The 19,302-nt window shown below is 31.2% G+C and overlaps 1 protein-coding gene across 2 annotated transcripts in view; it reads left to right on the plus strand.

Annotated features, from left to right (window-relative positions):
- LOC106644265 (LIM/homeobox protein Awh) overlaps positions 1-19,302 on the plus strand; it is a 156,017-nt gene that overhangs the window by 63,874 nt on the left and 72,841 nt on the right. Inside the window, exons 1-2 of one of the 2 annotated variants that reach the window (XM_089594362.1) lie at positions 7,841-7,869; positions 10,201-10,487. In XM_089594362.1, the coding sequence (XP_089450488.1) occupies positions 10,309-10,487 (179 nt within the window). In that variant the 5' untranslated portion in view covers positions 7,841-7,869; positions 10,201-10,308. Of the gene's footprint in view, positions 1-7,840; positions 7,870-10,200; positions 10,488-19,302 lie in introns of those variants that run through there. The other variant, XM_089594363.1, reaches the window with a different exon arrangement.

Raw genomic sequence — 19,302 nt, forward strand, 5'->3', positions numbered from 1 at the left:
CGTTCTCACGAAGTTCAACCATCGTGAGTACTGAACTATTTTTTTTATTTTATTTTTTTATTCGTTTTTCAAGTTTTTGTTTAGTGAACTACATGAATGCAGTATTAACGTTTATAGAGCTTCGTTCTTTCAATGGGTCTGGCGACCCCCTTGTTACCTGAGAAATTGTGTTTTTATACTCGTCATGTTCAAAGAACTTCGTTCTTACCGTGGGTCCCATGACCCATTTATCCCCCCTGGTTTGTTGTTGTTTTTTTTTAATTTTTTTATTATTATTTTTTTTTTTTAATTTCTTGTTTTATTTATTTTTTTTTTCATTTCTTGTTTTATTTTTTTTCATATTTCATTTTATTACATTTTTTTTCATTTTTCTGTATTTCCTTTATTTAATTTGTTTCTTATTTTCATATTTAATCTTTTTTTTTTCATTCCCTTTTTTTTCATATATCATTCTTTTTTTTTCATATTTAATTTCATTACTTTTTTTTCATTCTTTTGTATTTCCTTTATTTCTTTTTTTTATATTTTCCTATTTATTTTTTCTTACTGAATGTTTTCGAGGTATAAATGTTTACCACATAATCAGGAGTTGTATTTGAATAAGTACTGACTGTAATTTTTTATTAATGTACGTATAATTTATTTGCAATTTTAAATAATTCATGTAACGGTGTTTATTTTTATTTTGGATGAGTGTTGATCAAGCCAATGTAAATTTATTTAATAAAATACAGAAACTGTTCAATAAAAATTATAGCTACAAATGTATTTTATTAATATTAAAAAAAAAGTACAACATCAGCATTTCTCTCAGACCGCTTAATCACATGCTGAAGAAGTACCAATTAAAAAGAAAAAATGTTGATGAGAGTAGCGTTGAAGAGATAATTTTCGCAATTTTACTGGAAATGGAAGGAAGTGGGTACAATTTGGGGTACAGATCAATGTGGAGGCGCTTAAAGTACGTTTATAATTTAACTGTGAAACAAGAAACTGTTTTAAGACTTTTGAGGGAAATAGATCCTGAAGGAGTGGAAGCCAGATGTAGATACAAATTAGAGAGAAGACAGAGTATAGAGTCCCAGGGACCAATTTTGTTTGGCACGCAGATGAACATGATGAATTAAAAAAATTTGGATTTGCAATATATGGATGCACAGATGGCTCCTTAAAAGGAAGGTGAGCATACTACATCTGGTTTTGCAAACATTACCAAATATATAAATAACCATTGAGAATATTGAAAAAATATTCATTGTCAATTTTCAAGATCATGTGGTTAATTGACTGTTGGCACATCTAACAATGACCCCGAAGGGGTTGGCTATGAATTTTTAGAATGCGTTAAGAAGTACAATTGCCTACCTACTCTGATGAGAACTGATAATGGTACTGAAGCCGTACTCATTGAGGATTTTCAAAAAGGTTTGCGTTACCTGCATACACATGATTTAGCTGGAGAAGAAAGTTTTATCAGAGGCAAGAGTACACATAATCAGCGAATTAAGTCATATTGTTGTCAATGTCGTCAACACATGGAAGATTTTTATATTAATTTTTTTAAAGAAATGGAAAATAAAAAAATTCTTAAAATTGGAAACCCAGTCTACATTGAATGTCTTTAATACTGTTTTAGAGAACTCGTGAGGCAGGACGTTTACAGGACAAGAAAAGAATGGAATCAGCATCGAGTTCGAATACAGCACCACGACATTGCAGGGGGTATACCTAATTGTTATAACTTATAACCCTAGCCTATAGTACATTCTATATCCCCATGTAACGTTTACTTACTGATGTACGGCAACGTGAGAATGTGTATGCGTGTGTATGGTATGCGTGTGTATATGTATGTATGGGTATACTTACTCGTGCGAATTGTGTAAGCGTAATGCGTATAGCTCGACGGGTGCGCGGGGAAGGGGGAACGTCGGAGGGAGAAGGCAAGGCGAGGCGGAGTGTGTGAGGCAGAGAGGTTCTGGACGCGAAAGTGTTGCCATCGCGAGATTGTACTTATACAAAGACTAAGAAATAAAAGGTTATATATTCATATGGCGGCGTCTTTGATAGTAACCCTGTGGCTCCCATCCTTGATGCTAACATAATAAACTTTATAATTGTCCGGAGAACTTTGGAGCTCAAAATTATAAAAAAATCTGTCGATTTGGGCCACGTAGACATTCTAAGAGTATATGACAAAAGGAGTCTTGTACTCTCCAGAATTTAAAGAACTAGTCGATTTAGTTGGTATTCAACACGATCCTCCACAGTGTATCGAAGATGCGCATGTATTGTACGATGAAATTTTAACAACTATTAACAACTACTTATAGTAATCAACAGGTCTTTTCCGTTACATTGTGTGTATATTTCTTTTTATAGTTAAATTTTGACGGCCAGATATAAATGAAATAATAAATCTTTAAGAAAAACTTTTATTTCCCAATGAAAGTACAAATTTTTGGTTTCACACAAATTTATTTAAAGGTAACAGTTTTGTTACGTAGCTAGCATCACAAGTTTTTTTTAACTAACATAGCCTCTTCAAAAATTTTTACATAAAGAACGTTTAATTATACATGTAATGAATTTAATCATAATTTTAATACTGTAGAATAATAATAAAAATTAAAAATAATACCATTTTGTATCTTATGTGATTACTTAAAAAACTGACTGTAGAAAATTTGCACTAATTGTGTAACTTTTGGTCTTGCAACATCTTTATAATCAAAACATTGAGTTATTGTTTTCAATACAAAAAAGGTGGCACTTCTTTAAAGTAGGCAACTTGGATTTTGAAAATATTCTGACCTACGCAAATATGTCAATATATCCCACAACTGAGTCAGCCCAAACTTCAGTTTCATTGAACAACTCTAGCAATGTACATCCAAGTGCCCAAACATCAGTCCACGTGGTGACTTCAGATCTGCTGATAATCATCTCTGGAGCCATAAACATTAAAGTTCCATGTAACCCAGGAGTTGTGGTTAAAAGCTGATGGTCTAGACTTTTACTTTTCCCAAGACCCAAGTCACAGATTTAAATTCAGAACATTACAGTTTAAATTCACCAATACGTTACTCAGCTTGATGTCTCTATGTATCACTGGCATTTTCTGTTCGTGTAAGTAGGCAACTGCCGAACAAATTTGGAAAGAGACACTATTTTTGTTCTAAATACTTAAAATAAATTGTTTTTTAATACTTGGTGTAAATATTGCGTCATGTAGCGAGAAACACTCGAAGTATTCCATAATTAAGTGGAACTGCGTAGCACTCTTACTTACACCACAAATGTTAATAATGTTCTGATTTCGAATAAAGTCAAGAAGTTTAATCTCTTTTAAAACCATTTTATCAAGGCATTTTATCTGGATGACACTTTTTGTTTCTCCTGATTCTGACATCTACAAAGTAAAAAAAAAGTTAACCTTACTTGTTACAAATGTACGTGATATGCGAGGTGAGAATGATTAATTAATAAAATAACTTACGACTAACGATTGACGTTGATTAATAAGGCACCTTACCTTTCAACAAAACACAACTCTTGATGATGTAGAAAACATTCAGTAAACAAAAAAAATTTGGTCGAGGGTATTAAAGAACTAAGTATACCTATATATTATGTTATGTTAGTTAGGTAAGGGAAGGGACTAGCCTTTCCTATCAAAAGGCTAGCTTGCCAATGGGTGGCGCTTACGGGCTTCCATAGGCGAGTAGTCTACAAGCCACAGGAAGAGACTGACAGAGATGACAGTTACCGTCCATCCGCTTGTGTTTATTAGTTTGCGTCCGTCGGTTACAATTGACGCGTATAAATATAACCTCACTTTTTAAGCACGTTGCTGTTTATATTTCACCAAATACTAACATTAATGAGCTCATTTGCTTTTTGCGGATCAATTTGTTACCATATTTTGGGTATTGGTTCTACTGCATTGAAAGAAAATTACAATTCTTTGCCTATGATTATTTCTGGCGATTTGAATTTGTAATTCCAATAATAAAAATTCACAGCTTTTAATATACTTTCTTCGCGTTTGTTATATTTACATATTAATAATAATCGACATCAATCGACTACCATAGGTGGTACGATTATAGACAGAATTTATTCGAGATTTTTTAATAAAATTGCATCTACAACATTTATTTCTTACAATAGCTACCACAAACTAATTGTTACCATTGTTCAAAGCGATGAAAAACGTTCTTCACAATGAATAATCATGTAAATATTTTCAGTTTCATTTTTTTTTTGGTACTTTTTCTACATTAATTATTATTCTTTATTATTAAAAAATTTTATATGCAATTTAGCATTTTTTTGTTTACTGAGAACGCAACTACTATTTGTATGTTCGACTTTTTCAAAATTTCAAGAAATTAAATTTTTTCGTCTTGCATGTTTCAGAACGCTTTAAAAAACAGTAGCACATATCTATATCCATTTTTTCACATCTTTTTAGGGTCGAAAACGACACTACGACGGGTTTATTTAAATTTTATTTTATTTTGAAGTACCGTGGGATCCAAATAAATTCTTATAGAACTCTTCATGAATTGAAATTGTAAAAAAAACAACTCTTGGAAAGATCTCAGAGAACTCAAAAAAGGGAAATATGTGGGATATTTAAGAATACTTCAGGGACACTTTACGAATACCAAAAAAAATTAGCCAGTGAATTCAAAACGAACGCTTTAAGAATTGTGGATGACAGATGGGATATATATATGTACATATATATATATATATATATATATATATATATATATATATATATATATATATATACACATATGGGTGATTCTGCTGTAACTTGCTCAGATCGTGTCCAGAACTCATACTCACGTGCCGTAATAAAATCCAAAACTTTAAAAACGTTGAATTGTGTTAAATGTTGTCAACTTTACTTGAAATTTTGTCTGATACCGATATAATAATTTCTTCATTGAGATAATCAATTATTTAGAGTCGAATTTTCTATTCTGACCCATGTCCACAACTCAATTTCACTCATAAAAATTTTCACTGGTAAAAAATGAGGCTTATTTACTACTTGGGCGTGTAAGCATTATATACTCTAGCTGTTGGTGATTAGATTTGTACCTTAGTCTCACCAAAAATCGACAAAAACGAGTGAGTTTTCACTGCATACATTTTGTCCACATATTAGCCCCAAAAATCAGTTTAAACTAGTAACTTTATGGACTGGAAATGCTAACCAATGGTTACTTTTTAAAGTATAGGACTAAAATGAACAAATCCTTACGATGGTAGTACCTAAAGTTGTTACCTCTCGAATAGCCAAGCTCTTCTTTTTGCGTATTTCGTGCGTACAAACACTTCATTCCGTTCCGGCCCTCTATGGAACAACCACTCGGTGTACGTGTGCAGGTACGCAAACTACAGTTTCTTATTGCATTTGAGGCTAGTAAATCAAGTGTGGGCGGACAAGTCATTGTAGTACGTTCATGAGTCGTACGAGCACTACCAACATTGAAAATTCCATTCCGAACTTTTCCATTCCGATCCTACCTCACCTCGAAGTGCCGTTTTTTTTCGTTTTAGAGCAATCAATCCCAGCCAAACTTTTTTTTCATTACTGTTGGGCTAAAAGAAGAGACACGAGTCTCGGGGTTTCGTCCAATTGGCCTCTTTTTGCTACATAAATGCAAAAACGATGGTGCTACTTCCAACGTTGGTAGCCAAGTGGCTCACTCCATTAGGTGGCTTTATCTGGGCTTAAATCAAAGCAAAAATATAGTCCTAATGATTAAAACAAAAACCTTTGAATTTTATGCCGCGAATGAAAAGTTGTAGTGATTTCATGAAAAATACTGAATTTCAGCCAAAATCACATTATTAGCAATATTTACGCTCTAATTGAAACAGCTGTTACTTTTGAATGGAGGCACAAAATCGAACAAATTTTTTTTAATCCGTAGGTCTTGATCCCAGCTTTTATTTCAGCCTAGTAAGAACACTTTAACAGTTAAAGGAGCCTAGCTACATGTGTTAGAAAGAGATACAATTATTCAAACATCGATGAAAACTGACTTTTATAAAATTTCGTATAACTTTTGACCAGCAAATTTGGTAGTTGTGTCGCTTTAGATATTTGTTACTGATGTTGTGTACAGTAGAAATACCATGGAAAAAATTTTTTTTAATCAACTTCTTTCTAAAAAAATTTTCAAGTGGATCTGAGCAAGTTACGGCAGAATCACCCATATACACACATTTGTGTTTATATACATATTTGTTAAATAATATAAGATATGAAGCACAAGTGAGTGTTTATTACCGATCGTATGCATTAAACGTTAATAAATACTACGGGAACAAAAATTATATACTTAGGTCAGAAAAACATTTCGTAAGGAAAATTATGCCATGAGTAGGATTTGAACCCCGAGAATGTCGAGGCAAAGTTAATTGTATAACGTTGTAACTAACTAGCAGGCTACCGAAACTTTGACTGCTTCATGATTAAAAGTAAAATATGCTTATAACAAAGCTTCAAAGCTCAAGTAAAAACTTAGCTGACATTGAAATAACAAAAAATAAAAAGTTATTCTTAAAAAAGCTAAACTTTTTATTATAATTAATGAATGTTCATGGGTTGGATGATAAAATTGTAGTTGCGCAGTTGCAAGCGATTCTGTTTATTTTCATAAGTATATATATACAAGCAGGAAATATTATTGACCAATTATAATTGATCAACATGGTTTTGTTATTGGGAAGTAAAGGATCATTTCAGAAAAAATTTTTTGCGTAGAATCCAAATCTGAAGTAAGAATTGGCTCATCACGTCAAGATTTTGAGATACTTGAGGTTATGCACCCTAAAAATGGCGTTTTTGGTTACTTTTGAGGTTATATACGGAAGATACAGAATTTTTTGGGATTCTTTCTTTAGTCGTGTCACAAAGTACTACTTTCTCTCTTTGATAAGAGAGGCGCAGAGTTCAATTACGAGATTTTTCTTTACCATGTTACGCCAATTTCCAATAACGAGATATGTTCCATTCATGTCATGAGCGTTTACATTTAAAACTTTAAGACATTCTGATTCTGAATACGGATTCTACGTAAAAAATTACTTCGAAAATGACTCTTAACTTTTTAAAAACTGACATGACCCCATTTTTTGCAGGCCTGAATTATCCATACCTAATGTTTTTAATAATCAATTAAGATTACCGTTTGTATGCAGTTGTATAAATCGTGATTTGGTTTGGCATTATAACGCAAGTGACAAAAAACCAAGTATTTTATTACAGATGTTTTTTTAAACTTTATTACGAACACTTTTTTACCAGTTCTACCATCGGTACCTGACAATTTCATAAATGTAGCAGTAAGAATACGTTTTTAATAAACAAAACATTATATACAAGTCAATGAAGAATACAGAATTAAATGGTTACTTGACTTCAAAAATAACTTTGCAAGAAACGCTTTTAATGACATTTTTATCATGAAATTCGTTCTTAGTGAAATGTTTACTACCAATATAACTATTTGTTTTTAGAATGATTCCACAAACCACTTAAATAACCTCGCTTCACGATGTAAAAAGACTTTTGTCATATTTGGTGCACTAAATAATGTTGAGTCACTTTTACAGTCTTTGAAACAACATTTTTTGCCTATTTTAGTTAACTTACAATTGAATGAACCAATAAAATTTTTTATCTAAGTTCACATAAGTTTACAATCACATTTATTACTTTTATTCTTCCCTTTCAAGGTGTTTATTGACTCCAGGTAGTCGTCTGCTTGGTCCTCAATTCCCATGCGCTTGCTGGTGCCAGAGAGCGGAAATGACAGTAAAGGCTTACTAAGTTTTAGTGTAGGTAGTATAGTCATGGAGACTACCTATATTTTACACTGTGGTCGTGACAAATCATTAAAATTGTTAAAAATTCTTTTTTTTTTTTTTTTTTTTTTTTTGGAGAAAATCATGATGATTGGGCCAGTCATCCATGCCAAACTAAAAACATATTTTTTGCATCCAACTTTGCCTAGGCTCAAGTTGTAAGAAAAAAATAAGATTTATATAAGATTCGATATATTTTTTCTCAGCTTTCCGATGATTGCATCAATTTCGAAGTATTTTCATACTTACCCTTAGAAAAAAAATACAAAACACATTATATCTTTGTATTCTCTAATCGTACGAATTTTTTTTGTGGGTTGTACTTAAACAATGAATATAGAGAGTTTTTCGTATAGCTTTGCGTGCCACTGTAGATTTACAGACGCTTGCGCCAAAATTTGCTACAGTCTAAACGTCGCTTAAAACTAAATAAAATGATCAATTTCAATTGATCTTTACTCTGATATTCAACGGTTTTAACAATTTTAAAGAATTGAAACTGTAAAAGCTGAAAAATAAAATATAAACAGTTAGTTTAGTGATAATATTAATACTTTTTTTTATTATTTTATACCCCCGAAGTGATTAAAAAAAATTATATAAATTGTATCTTTTATCTCTGTTACATGAAACACTGATAAATAATGCATTAATTCCTATTAAGGGAGTTAAGGTGCAATTCATTTAATGATGAAAACTAACTTTGAACACAATCGCGTCTACAGATTTGATCGAGAAAAAAAATTCACAAAGTTTCCCTTTTTCGTCGTCTTTAACATGGGCTAAAATGTAAGTTGTAAGTTGTAAGAAAAGTTGTAGAAAAATACCCATTACGCTTGACGTAGTGATGAGAATGTTTTGAAAAACTGATATGTTATTTATGACAACTATATTGATTTACGTGCAAATTTTAAAAAAAATCGCGTTTGCAGTTCTGGTGATATTTGCACAAACATAAAAAAATTTGCTTCTAGCTCGTATGCTGTATTCATGTGGGAAGCAAGGACACACTAAGGATACTGTCTGCCGTCAGCTTCACTTTTTACGTGGCATCATATCTTTTCACAAAATCACTTCTAGAAGCCGTTTTTCTCAAAATTATGATCTAAAACTTGGTAAAGGCCTTAATGGGACTTTGGACAATAATGCTATATCATTAAAACCTGTAACTCCAAAAATTTATAGCACACTTTTATCAAAAGAAGATCAGATTGACTATGCCGTTTACGCCTGATTTCTTATCTCGCATACAAAAATTACTTAGGCTATTTGATAAATATCATAAGAAACTAGATACCTTGAAGAAAATTCTGTGATTTTTTAAAAGTATATTATTTAAACATTAACGAGTACTAGCAAGTTAAACACAAATGCTTTTTACGTAATCAAGAGAGCGGACATTTTCAGGCAAGGTTAGTGCAGCAGACTTTGTCACGGTACCTTAAGCATGAATACGTGCTCCCCTTCACCTTTCCGCAGAAGCGGTCCCCTCTCCCTTAAGAGTGGTTGTTAGAAACTTATTCTGTGAATAATATTTCTTGATACTCCGTCAACTCCTAAAATATATGTGAAGCACTATATTACCAACTCTGTGACGGTTTTAATTGCTTTATAAATATTTTTTTTTTAAATACAGTGTGAAAATTTTTATGGAAATGATGTTTTGTCTTTCATTTTGAGCTGGTACAGTTTAAATTCTGAAAAACTAATAAAACTGGTGAATATTTCAGTGAAGATTACTTAAAGCTAAAAATTTTATCATCTTTTAAACAAATTTTCGACTATAAAAATTTTTGGCGCTAACGATACGTCTGTACGGCTACAGCAGCGTGCAGTGCAATACAAAAAACTTTAAATCTATTGATTTAGTATTTAATAACAAAGAAATTTCTATTTTTTCATTTTAATATAATGGCGTAAAAAATCTCAGCTTTAGATTGAGACTAACGAAAAAAATCTTAATAGCAGAGAACAAAAATAAACGCGTTTGAACTTTTTTGAGGTTAACTATGAAAATTATTAAAAATTAATGCAACCATCAGAAAGTTGAAAAACAAATACGTTGAATTGTATATAAATTTAACTTTTTTGGTGACGTTTGAACCTCGAAATGGCAGGGTGGAAGAAAACATGTTTTAACTCTTTCGAGATGGCTGGGATGATCGACAATTCTTCTCGTGTATACATACAGATCTTAAATAATTTTGTCTATACATATTCACATTCAAAAATATTTATGGAAATACTACTCTCCATCAGTACAGTAAGTATAAATAAAAATTATAATAGATATCCATTTTTCAGGACAAAGTTCAATTTGGACGAAAAAACGATGATAGATTTGGAAATCATGTGAGAGATAAAGTTTTTGTAACATTAGAAGTAGATTTTCATTATTTAAATCATGGAAACATGGAGATAAATTGTGGCGGATGTGGTGACAAAGTTTATGAGCGGACAATTATATGCGTCGGTGGTCGAACATGGCATTCAAAATGTTTGAAGTGTTGCGTGTGCTCTAAATCACTCAACGATCAACACTCTTGCTTTCTTCGAAATACACAATTGTATTGTAAGCAAGATTATACGATGTAAGTTTTTGATTTTTATAATCTCTTACAGGTTATACATCATACTACTCTGCACCTGTACACTCTTGTACGTTTTCTGAAGTATAATCTACAAGTTCTTGTGGTAAAACAACATAGAAAGTAATACACGCAAGTAAATTAATATACCTGCCAATAAATCAGTTAACTCATCTTAAGTTTTTAATTCTAATTGCAATTCAAATAATAAGTTATAGCAATTTCAATATTTTATTGCAACACAATAACTTTAATTTTCTTTCTTACACTTCAAGTTTTGATAATATTCTCAGTAAAGTTTATTTTGGAATTACAAAATCAGGTGAATCTGTAAATTATTATGTTCCATGATCCATGTTAAAATATTTTTTTGTGTTGGTAAAGACTATAGTTCCTGGTAGCACAGTTGATGCAATTCTTATGCAATTCTTACGCAAAGTTTCGTTTAGTAAATAAATTGCATAAGACGATGCTCGGTCTGCTTCCACAGAATTACACGAATCTGCTGCTAGGTACAGGTACAAGACATTTGCCCAAAAAGTGCACAAGATTTGCATCAAGTTACTAGCATTAATTAACGTAACTTTAATATACTCGCAACTGCATCAGACGTGCACAAGAAGTGCAGACAGATACATGTGCACGACACTTGCGCAAGAAGTGCGTCAGACTTGCATAAAGTTGCTTGCATACTTGCATTAATTTTTTCATTTTAGTGCACTAGCAAGTGCATCAAACGTGCACAAGAAGTGCAAAGGGGTGCATACGTACGACACTTTTGCAAGAAGTGCGTTAGACTTGCAAAAAGTTACTTGCATTAATTTTTTTAGTTTGGTGCACTTACAAGTCAAATCTGTAGTTCAAATGAAATATTTTTACTTTCTTTTAAACGAACAGAACTTTTTGTATACAGGAAAATAATATTCTACTTATATCTGCGATAATTGTGGCTTTGCGTGCCAAATACAAGAACTATTTTGTAGGCTAAAGATAACCTTTTCAAAGAACAGATTTCCAAAACTCTATGAAACCCAAAAAAATTAAAATTTGTAAGTCCTGTAAATGATTATTTTCATAACCGAATAATTTACTCAGTATAGTCAAAACACAAAATAACCTATAATTTATTACAATTGACGAATACAATTCCAAGATTGAATTCATTACATGCATACTCTGTTAAGGTTATTCGCCAAAAAATACTAACCATTTGTTTTAAAAAATCTTAAAGACTAGTTAAAGTTTGTATATTATTAAAGTGTAGAAAAAAAAATTACCGGCAAATAAAATGTTTTACTTGATAAAAATTGGAAAATGAATTTTCAAATTCTCGACACATCCATAAAATATTATCAATATTTTTTTGCAATGAATTATCTTTCGCACGTAACGAATGGCAACTTATAGAGTGGAACTTACTCAACATAAGTCCTACACAATGCTTGCACACGTGCCCCTTAGCACTTGTTGTGGACGTTTAATGCACTTGTGAGTGCGTTAAAGTGAAAAAATTAATGCAAGTAACTGTATGCAAGTCTTGTGCACGTTTAATGCACTTGTGAGTGCATTAAAGTACTATACATTAGTGCAAGTAACTGAACATACGTCTGAAGAACTTCTTGCGCATGCGCCGCAAGCACGCACCTCTGTGCACTTTTTTTGCACGTCTGATGCATTTGCAAGTGCACTAAAATGAAAAAATTAATGCAAGCAACTTTATGCAAGTCTGACGCACTTCTTGCGCAAGTGTCGTGCGTACGCGCCCCTTTGCACTTCTTGTGCAAGCATCATGCACATGCACCTCTGTGCACTTCTTGTGCATGTTTGATGCACTTGCGAATGCATTAAAGTACAATAAATTAATACAAGCATCCAAACACACATCTGACGTACTTTTTGCGCAAGCGTTGTGTCAACGTGCCTCTGTGCACTTCTTGTTCACGTCTGATGCTCTTGCGAGTGCACTAAAATAAAAAAGTTGATTCAAGCAACTGTATGCAAGTCTGACGCACCTCTTGCTCAGGTGTCGTGCGCATGCGTCTCTATTCACTTCTTGTGCACGTCTGATGCACTTGCGAGTGCGTTAAAGTGAAAAAATTAGTGCAAGTTACTCTATGCAAGTCTTGTACACTTCTTGTACAAGCATTTTGCGCCGTAATCTTGCAGCAGATTGATGTTAATCTGTGGAAGCAGACCGAGCATCATCTTATGCAATTTACTTATGCGTGTTTGTGCTACCAGGGATAATGAGAAATTGCTTCAAACAGACACTGAAAAATATATTTCATTAAAATCAGTAGTCGAACCCTCGTTTGGTGATTGTTCGTTTCATCGTTGTCCATTTTATTTGCCTAATACATTATTTTTCCAATACCCTCATTTTTTATAAATGTCTATTTTTATGGTTTATTATAGTAATTGTACAATGGTCAAGCAGCGACTGACAGTGGACTTGCATTTAAGGTACAAGTATAGATTTATACTATTCATAAATAAAAAAGGAAACAGACAACATTGGGGGGTCTTAAATTATACGTTTACACGTACAACAACTTGCAACAACAAGCATTTTCCTAGAGTTTTTTTTTCGCCAACAAAGATGTGATTTAGTTTAGCCAGTGCCCGTGTACTAGTTTACAATCACACATTTGACTATTATAGTGTACTCTAGTAGTGCAACTAGAGCAGCTGCATTCAGTGGTAATTATGGCTCAGTGTTAAGCCTCTGATCTATTTTTTCGGCAGAATTATCCACCAATACAAAAGCTTGTGATTTAGTATCATAAGGGAGATTATTGGAATTATTGGATCAGAAACCTCATTCCGTCACAGTACGTAGTATTTAACAGAATCCCTTTCATCATTGCCGTTTTATCACGAATAGTGTTAAACATAATTTCTTAAGTTCTAAAAAAAATTCTGCAGTATACCTAAACAATCTCTGACTTAAAAAATGTATTCAAACAATAATCATCCGTTGCCACATGTTTAAGATTAGGCAGACTGTAAACCATAGACCAAGATATGGGAACAAAATAAAAAGTTCGTCAATTATTTTACTGTAACTAACTTACAAGACGTGGAAAAGCAGTGTTATGGCACACTTACCTTTTTGTTCCGTGAATGGCATGTAGTGGTCTGTATTATGGCGAAAACTGGCAACCTCCCCCCGTTTGTTGATATCTTGTGGACGTTACACAAAGAATGAGAAGTGTCAGTCAATATAACAGTATTTATAGTCAAATCCTTTAGTACAAAGTTAGTGAATGAGTTAAGAAGCTAAGTGATAGACAATAGAACAATCAAGATTGGTCCTTACAAGTAGTAAAAATGGTATTAAGAGTACAAAAGATACGTTGCTGTAAACTGGTTCAGTAGCCGACACTATCGACTTTGAGTATGTATACTTATACTCTGTCTGCATGAACTGAGTTGTAATTTGCAATAACCGAGTGCAAGTAGCCGAAAAAAATTATTCTTAATAAAAAATTTGTTAAAGAGCATAGCCAGAAAAGAAGGGCCAAACTGCCTTAACTCTAAAAAATCTGAAGAAATTGATGTATGTACTGGAAAATGGTGTATATAAACTTCTCACCAATCATAAATTTTAGCTTTTCAAAGTCATCTCTATAATTTTGAGACCGATCCAAAAAATTTCCAATAGAGATTAGAATAAATATCAATTATATCAATTGAAATGTTTTCAAAATTTTTAGTGCTAAATTCAATATTTGGCTAACGTTCGAAAATTTTAAGCCGTCACATGAAATTAATTCGTGGGAATGCAGCTCCAAAAAAAGAAATTTGTCATGCTGTTTTGTATTTTCTACCGTCTTGAATTTTTTTAGATTTTTCAAGCTATGGCATCAGACAGAAAAAAGTAAAAACCGATTTTTTGATCATTTTTTGTTATAAATGACCTCTGCGTAACATTTACAAATAACGAACACACACACACACATACATGTATGTATATGTGTGTGTGTGTGTGTGTGTGAGCGGGGCTTCGCTCCCCTGTGTGCTACACGCACCAACCCCCATTTCTAGTTTAAAATGAATTAGTTAAATGAAAAAGGTTCGTTTTTCGCTTTTTTTTATTCAATCCTTCATAGAAAAGTAACGTAAAAAAATGGACATTAAATTTCAAGATAAGAATATTAAAATATAGTAATTTTTATAATTTAGAAGTTAGTCAGATAATCAAAAACACGAAAAAATTAGCATTACGTTTGGCAATTTAACTACAGATTATAAGCTGGTCTTTGTGCCCTGTTTACGTTCTTATCATCAACAGCGATTTGTATGATTAACTTTAAAATTTTTCATGTGTTTTTTTTCATGAATTTTCAGTGCGTCTTCTCCAAAAAATAAGAAGCAGTATTTGGACTTGAAAAGAAATGAAGAGATAAAGAAAAGTTTCTGGCTTATAAAACAGATTTAATTTTAGATATGTATACTTTAAAGGGGCTCATCACCTTTTTGATGTTGAGCCAATGCATTTATATTGAAATCCATGGTAAAATAAAACTCAAAGAATCCATAGTTTAAATTCTCTTTCTGATAAAATGGAAAAAGTACAAAATTGCGTAGTAAAAAAAATATGTAACATGTTATAAGTCCAAAAGGAAGGTTAATCTCGATACGTAAGGAAGCAGATTTATATCAATAGGTATAATCATCGAACTTGCTAATTGATGTTTTTAGGTGTGATAGTCTGATGTCACACTAACACATAGTCCAGGGATAATGGAGGCTATTCTGCCACTAGGGGTGCCATGAGCCACCTTAAGTATAACTTTTTAATGCAACTTTTTAACAAAAAATATTGAAAATTTAATAAAAATAATGCACCCATAAAGGGTCTTGATTTAATGAGGATTGTATTCTAAAAGCATACTGGTTTGAAATATAATTCTTATCTTCGAAACACAAAAAAATTTATAAATTTAAATAAAGATCCCAGAAAAGTTTTGTAAAATGTTTTGGACAGGTATAGCTCTGATTTTATAACGAAAATGAATGACGAGCCACAGAACTCTTAGATTACCATTGAATTAAAATTCAATCGAAAGTGGTTTCTTAGAGTTAGAATTCAATCAAAAAAAATTACGTGAAGTTAATGTCATCATTCGGGACGAAGCTTCTATGATACCAAAAAAGCCTTAGAAATAGTTGACAGAAATCTAAGAAATTTGTGTAATATTAACACACCGTTTGGAAGCAAATTAATAATTTTAGGAGGAGATTTTCGTCAAATTTTACTTGTAGTTAAATATGGTAATGAATTGAACATAATAAAAGAGACTATTAAATACTCGAAAATTTGGAATACATTTAAAATTTTACATTTGAAAACAAATATTAGATCATTAGGCAAAAAAATTTCGTCGTTTTTATTGGATATTGGTAACGGAAAAATAGATTGCTTTAAAATACCTGAACAATGGTAAACAAAAGATGTATGTTCGAAAATTTTTAGTAGTGTTAATAGTTCTTCAATAAATGATGTAATAATAACGTCCCACGATGAGTACACTTATTTTTTGAATAATAAAATTTTAGAAAATATGAAAGGAAAAAAAAACTTATTATAGCAAAGACCATGCTACTCATAAAGGAGTTGATAAAAAAAACGATAATATTGACATAAACTTTTTAATAGAATTTTTAAATAATATTCAAGAAGAACTTCCACCACACGAATTGAATTTAAAAATTAATGCTTTAGTTATGTCAATAAGAGACTTAAGTATTTTTGATGGACTTTGTAATGTTACAAGGTTAAAAATAACAAAATTATTTAAATACAACATAGAAACAGAAATGGTTACAGGTGACAGAAAGGATGTAATTTTTTTATACCAAAAATAACATTAAGTTAAAATAGTTCATAATCAGTTCCTTTTATTTCGTAAAGAATATAGTTTTCCTTTGTATTAGCTTTTTCGATGACTATTCATAAATCTCAAGGTCAAAATTTTGATTCTATAGGATTATACGTTTAAAAACCTTTATTTTCTCATGGACAGTTGTATGTTGCCCTTTCAAGATAAAAAAATCCAAGTAACATCGCCATTCAAATTAAAAATTTTGATCCATCTACAAATATTCTACATTTTATAATGTTATTCCTACTTTGTATATTAGCAAATTTTCGAAATTTTATTTTAAAAATAAGAAATTCAAAAAAATTAATGATCTGTTTTTTGTACGTACACAAACATTTTTCAGGTTCTTTGAAAACATTGTAAAAATTAATAAAAAAAAAAAAAAAAAAATTACAATAAATTGACATCATCAATTAAACTATTTAATTTTTTACTTATATTAGGTTACACAATGCAGTTAAGGTAAAAATATATCATTGAACTCACACAATTGATTAAATACAACTTGTAATTATGTTTCAGTTTAAAAAATTCATTTATCTGCAATGTATGCAAAACAAAATATTTGAACTCTGAAAAGTTAATAGAACATAAGTAGACACATCGAAAATTATTATACGGTTATGATACTTGTAAAATTGTATTTACTTTAAAGGAAAATTATGTTAGACATGAAAAGGGAAACAGTTAAGAAAAAAACGATTACATGCATGTATTGTAATGAAAAATTGAAGAGATCGACATATTTCAATAGACACATAAAAATTCACAGTAAATTTAAAATTAAAGAAATTCATACCAAATATGGAAAAGGATTTTCAAGGTTAGAAAACTTAAGAAAATTTACCATTTATAAATTTATAATGTAAAATGTTTTTGAAATAAATTATTATTTTGGTACACGAATAAGTTATTTTTCTTCATTATTACAAGATATTATTGTAAAAAATTTTACTGTCATACAAGTATAAGACTTCCTAAAAATGTATCTAAGTTTCTTGTACAATACTTGAAGTGATTGGTGCAATCAAAAAAACTACCCAATAAAACGCAATCATTTTCTAAAATGTTAAAATTGTTTGGAAGTAAGGTAGGGATGGAGGAAAATAGAAGAGGATTGGAGGAGGATTCATGGGGATTGGAGGGGGGAGGGGAATGTAATTAAATAGACAAAACGGCAAGAAAACAAGCTAGTAATAAAATATATTAAGGGGTATGGAGGAGGGTTAGCAGCTAAATCCACTCAAAATAACTATATAATATAGGAAGATGTATACGTTACAGGGGCTCTGCCCAGTAATGCCAGACGGTACTGCAAGGTCGCACATGAGCAGAAGAGCTTCATGCTCATTCGCCAGTACAGCATCGCACTGCCTAAAATAGTACCCGCCTGAGCTCTCTTTCCAGCTTCCCCACTTAAGCTTCCCCCCCTATGGTTAACCCAAGCCTACCATTACAACTTATATACTACCTCTGTGCAACTCAAAGGTAAGCTGTTGATAGTTGAGTTGGCAAGCGCTCGTAATGATTTTGCTAATTTTTCCTTCGAATCTCAGCTGCGTACTTTTTTTTTTTGCACATGTATAATTTAATTACATATAAGCTCAATACATACATATAATAATTTCTAAATGTCTCTAGTTATTTATATATTAAAGTGCGTATAAATAAGTTAAAATTTACATATTTAATAAGTTATATCGACTAAAAGCAACAATTATATTTTGATAATTTGTTTTATTTATAAAGTACGAATACGAGAAATCGAGATACTTTATGCTCTATAAGCAAGATGTACTTTGATATACTTATTTTACAGAAAATATAAAGGCAACGAAATACCTCAATAACAAAAATGTAATACGTGCAGTTACGCTAAATGTTCGTAAAATAAAAAGAATCGTCTACTGTTGAAGCACGCCAAACTTGATGCGAGACAACAAATTTTGCGCTATCGATTACACAAATTTTCTACTGCATATAAAGTTTGGCAAACCTATTTTCAACTTATAAATAAATAATAATAAAGTTAAAAAAATAAAATTACTTTTTTTACACTTTTTCACAGTTTTTTCCATTTTTATTAAACATATGGAAAACAGCATGTATCTGAAAGAATTTATCGGGATTTTAATTTATCCATTTACAAGAATGAAACACAGATTAAAAAAAAACTCTTGTATGTAATAGTAGGTTAAATGCAAAAAATGTGTATTTTTTTAATCACCATGAGATTCAAACATTAGACAGTTTCCACACTACCCTTAAGGTACTGTCTGAAGCACGTTACGTTGTTTCAATTACACGTACATAAATGTTTTACATGAACACTAATATGTTAAGCTTAAGCGTTGAAAAATAATGATTAAAAAAATACTCATTTTTTGCATTTAACCTAATATTAAATACAAGATTTTTTTTTCAATCTGTGTTTAATTTTTGTAAATAGATAAATTAAAATTATGATAATTTTTTTCAGATACATACTCTTTTTCGTATGTTTGATAAAAATGGAAAAAACTGTGAAAAAGTGTAAAAAAAGTAATTTCATTTTTTTGACTTTATTATTATTTATTAATAAGTTGAAAATAGGTTTCCCAAACTTTATATGCAGTAGAAAATTTGTGTAATCGATAGCGCAAAATTTGTTGTCTCGCATCAAGCTTGGCGCGCTTCAACAGTAGACGATTCTTTTTATTTTACGAACATTTGGCGTAACTGCATGTATTACATTTTTTTTATTAAGGTATTTCGTTGCCTTTATATTTTCTGTAAAATAAGTATATCAAAGTACATCTTGCGTATAGAGCATGAAGAATCTCGATTTCTGATGTTCGTACTTTATAAATAAAACAAATTATCAAAATATAATTGTTGCTTGTAGTCGCCATATATTATTAAATATGTAAATTTCAACTTATTCATACTCA

The sequence above is a fragment of the Copidosoma floridanum genome, unplaced genomic scaffold (genome assembly GCF_036245765.1).
Source record: "Copidosoma floridanum isolate Cflo_tuat_1 unplaced genomic scaffold, Cflo_Japanese_pri ptg000021l, whole genome shotgun sequence".
In the NCBI taxonomy this organism is placed as follows: Eukaryota; Metazoa; Arthropoda; class Insecta; order Hymenoptera; family Encyrtidae; genus Copidosoma; species Copidosoma floridanum.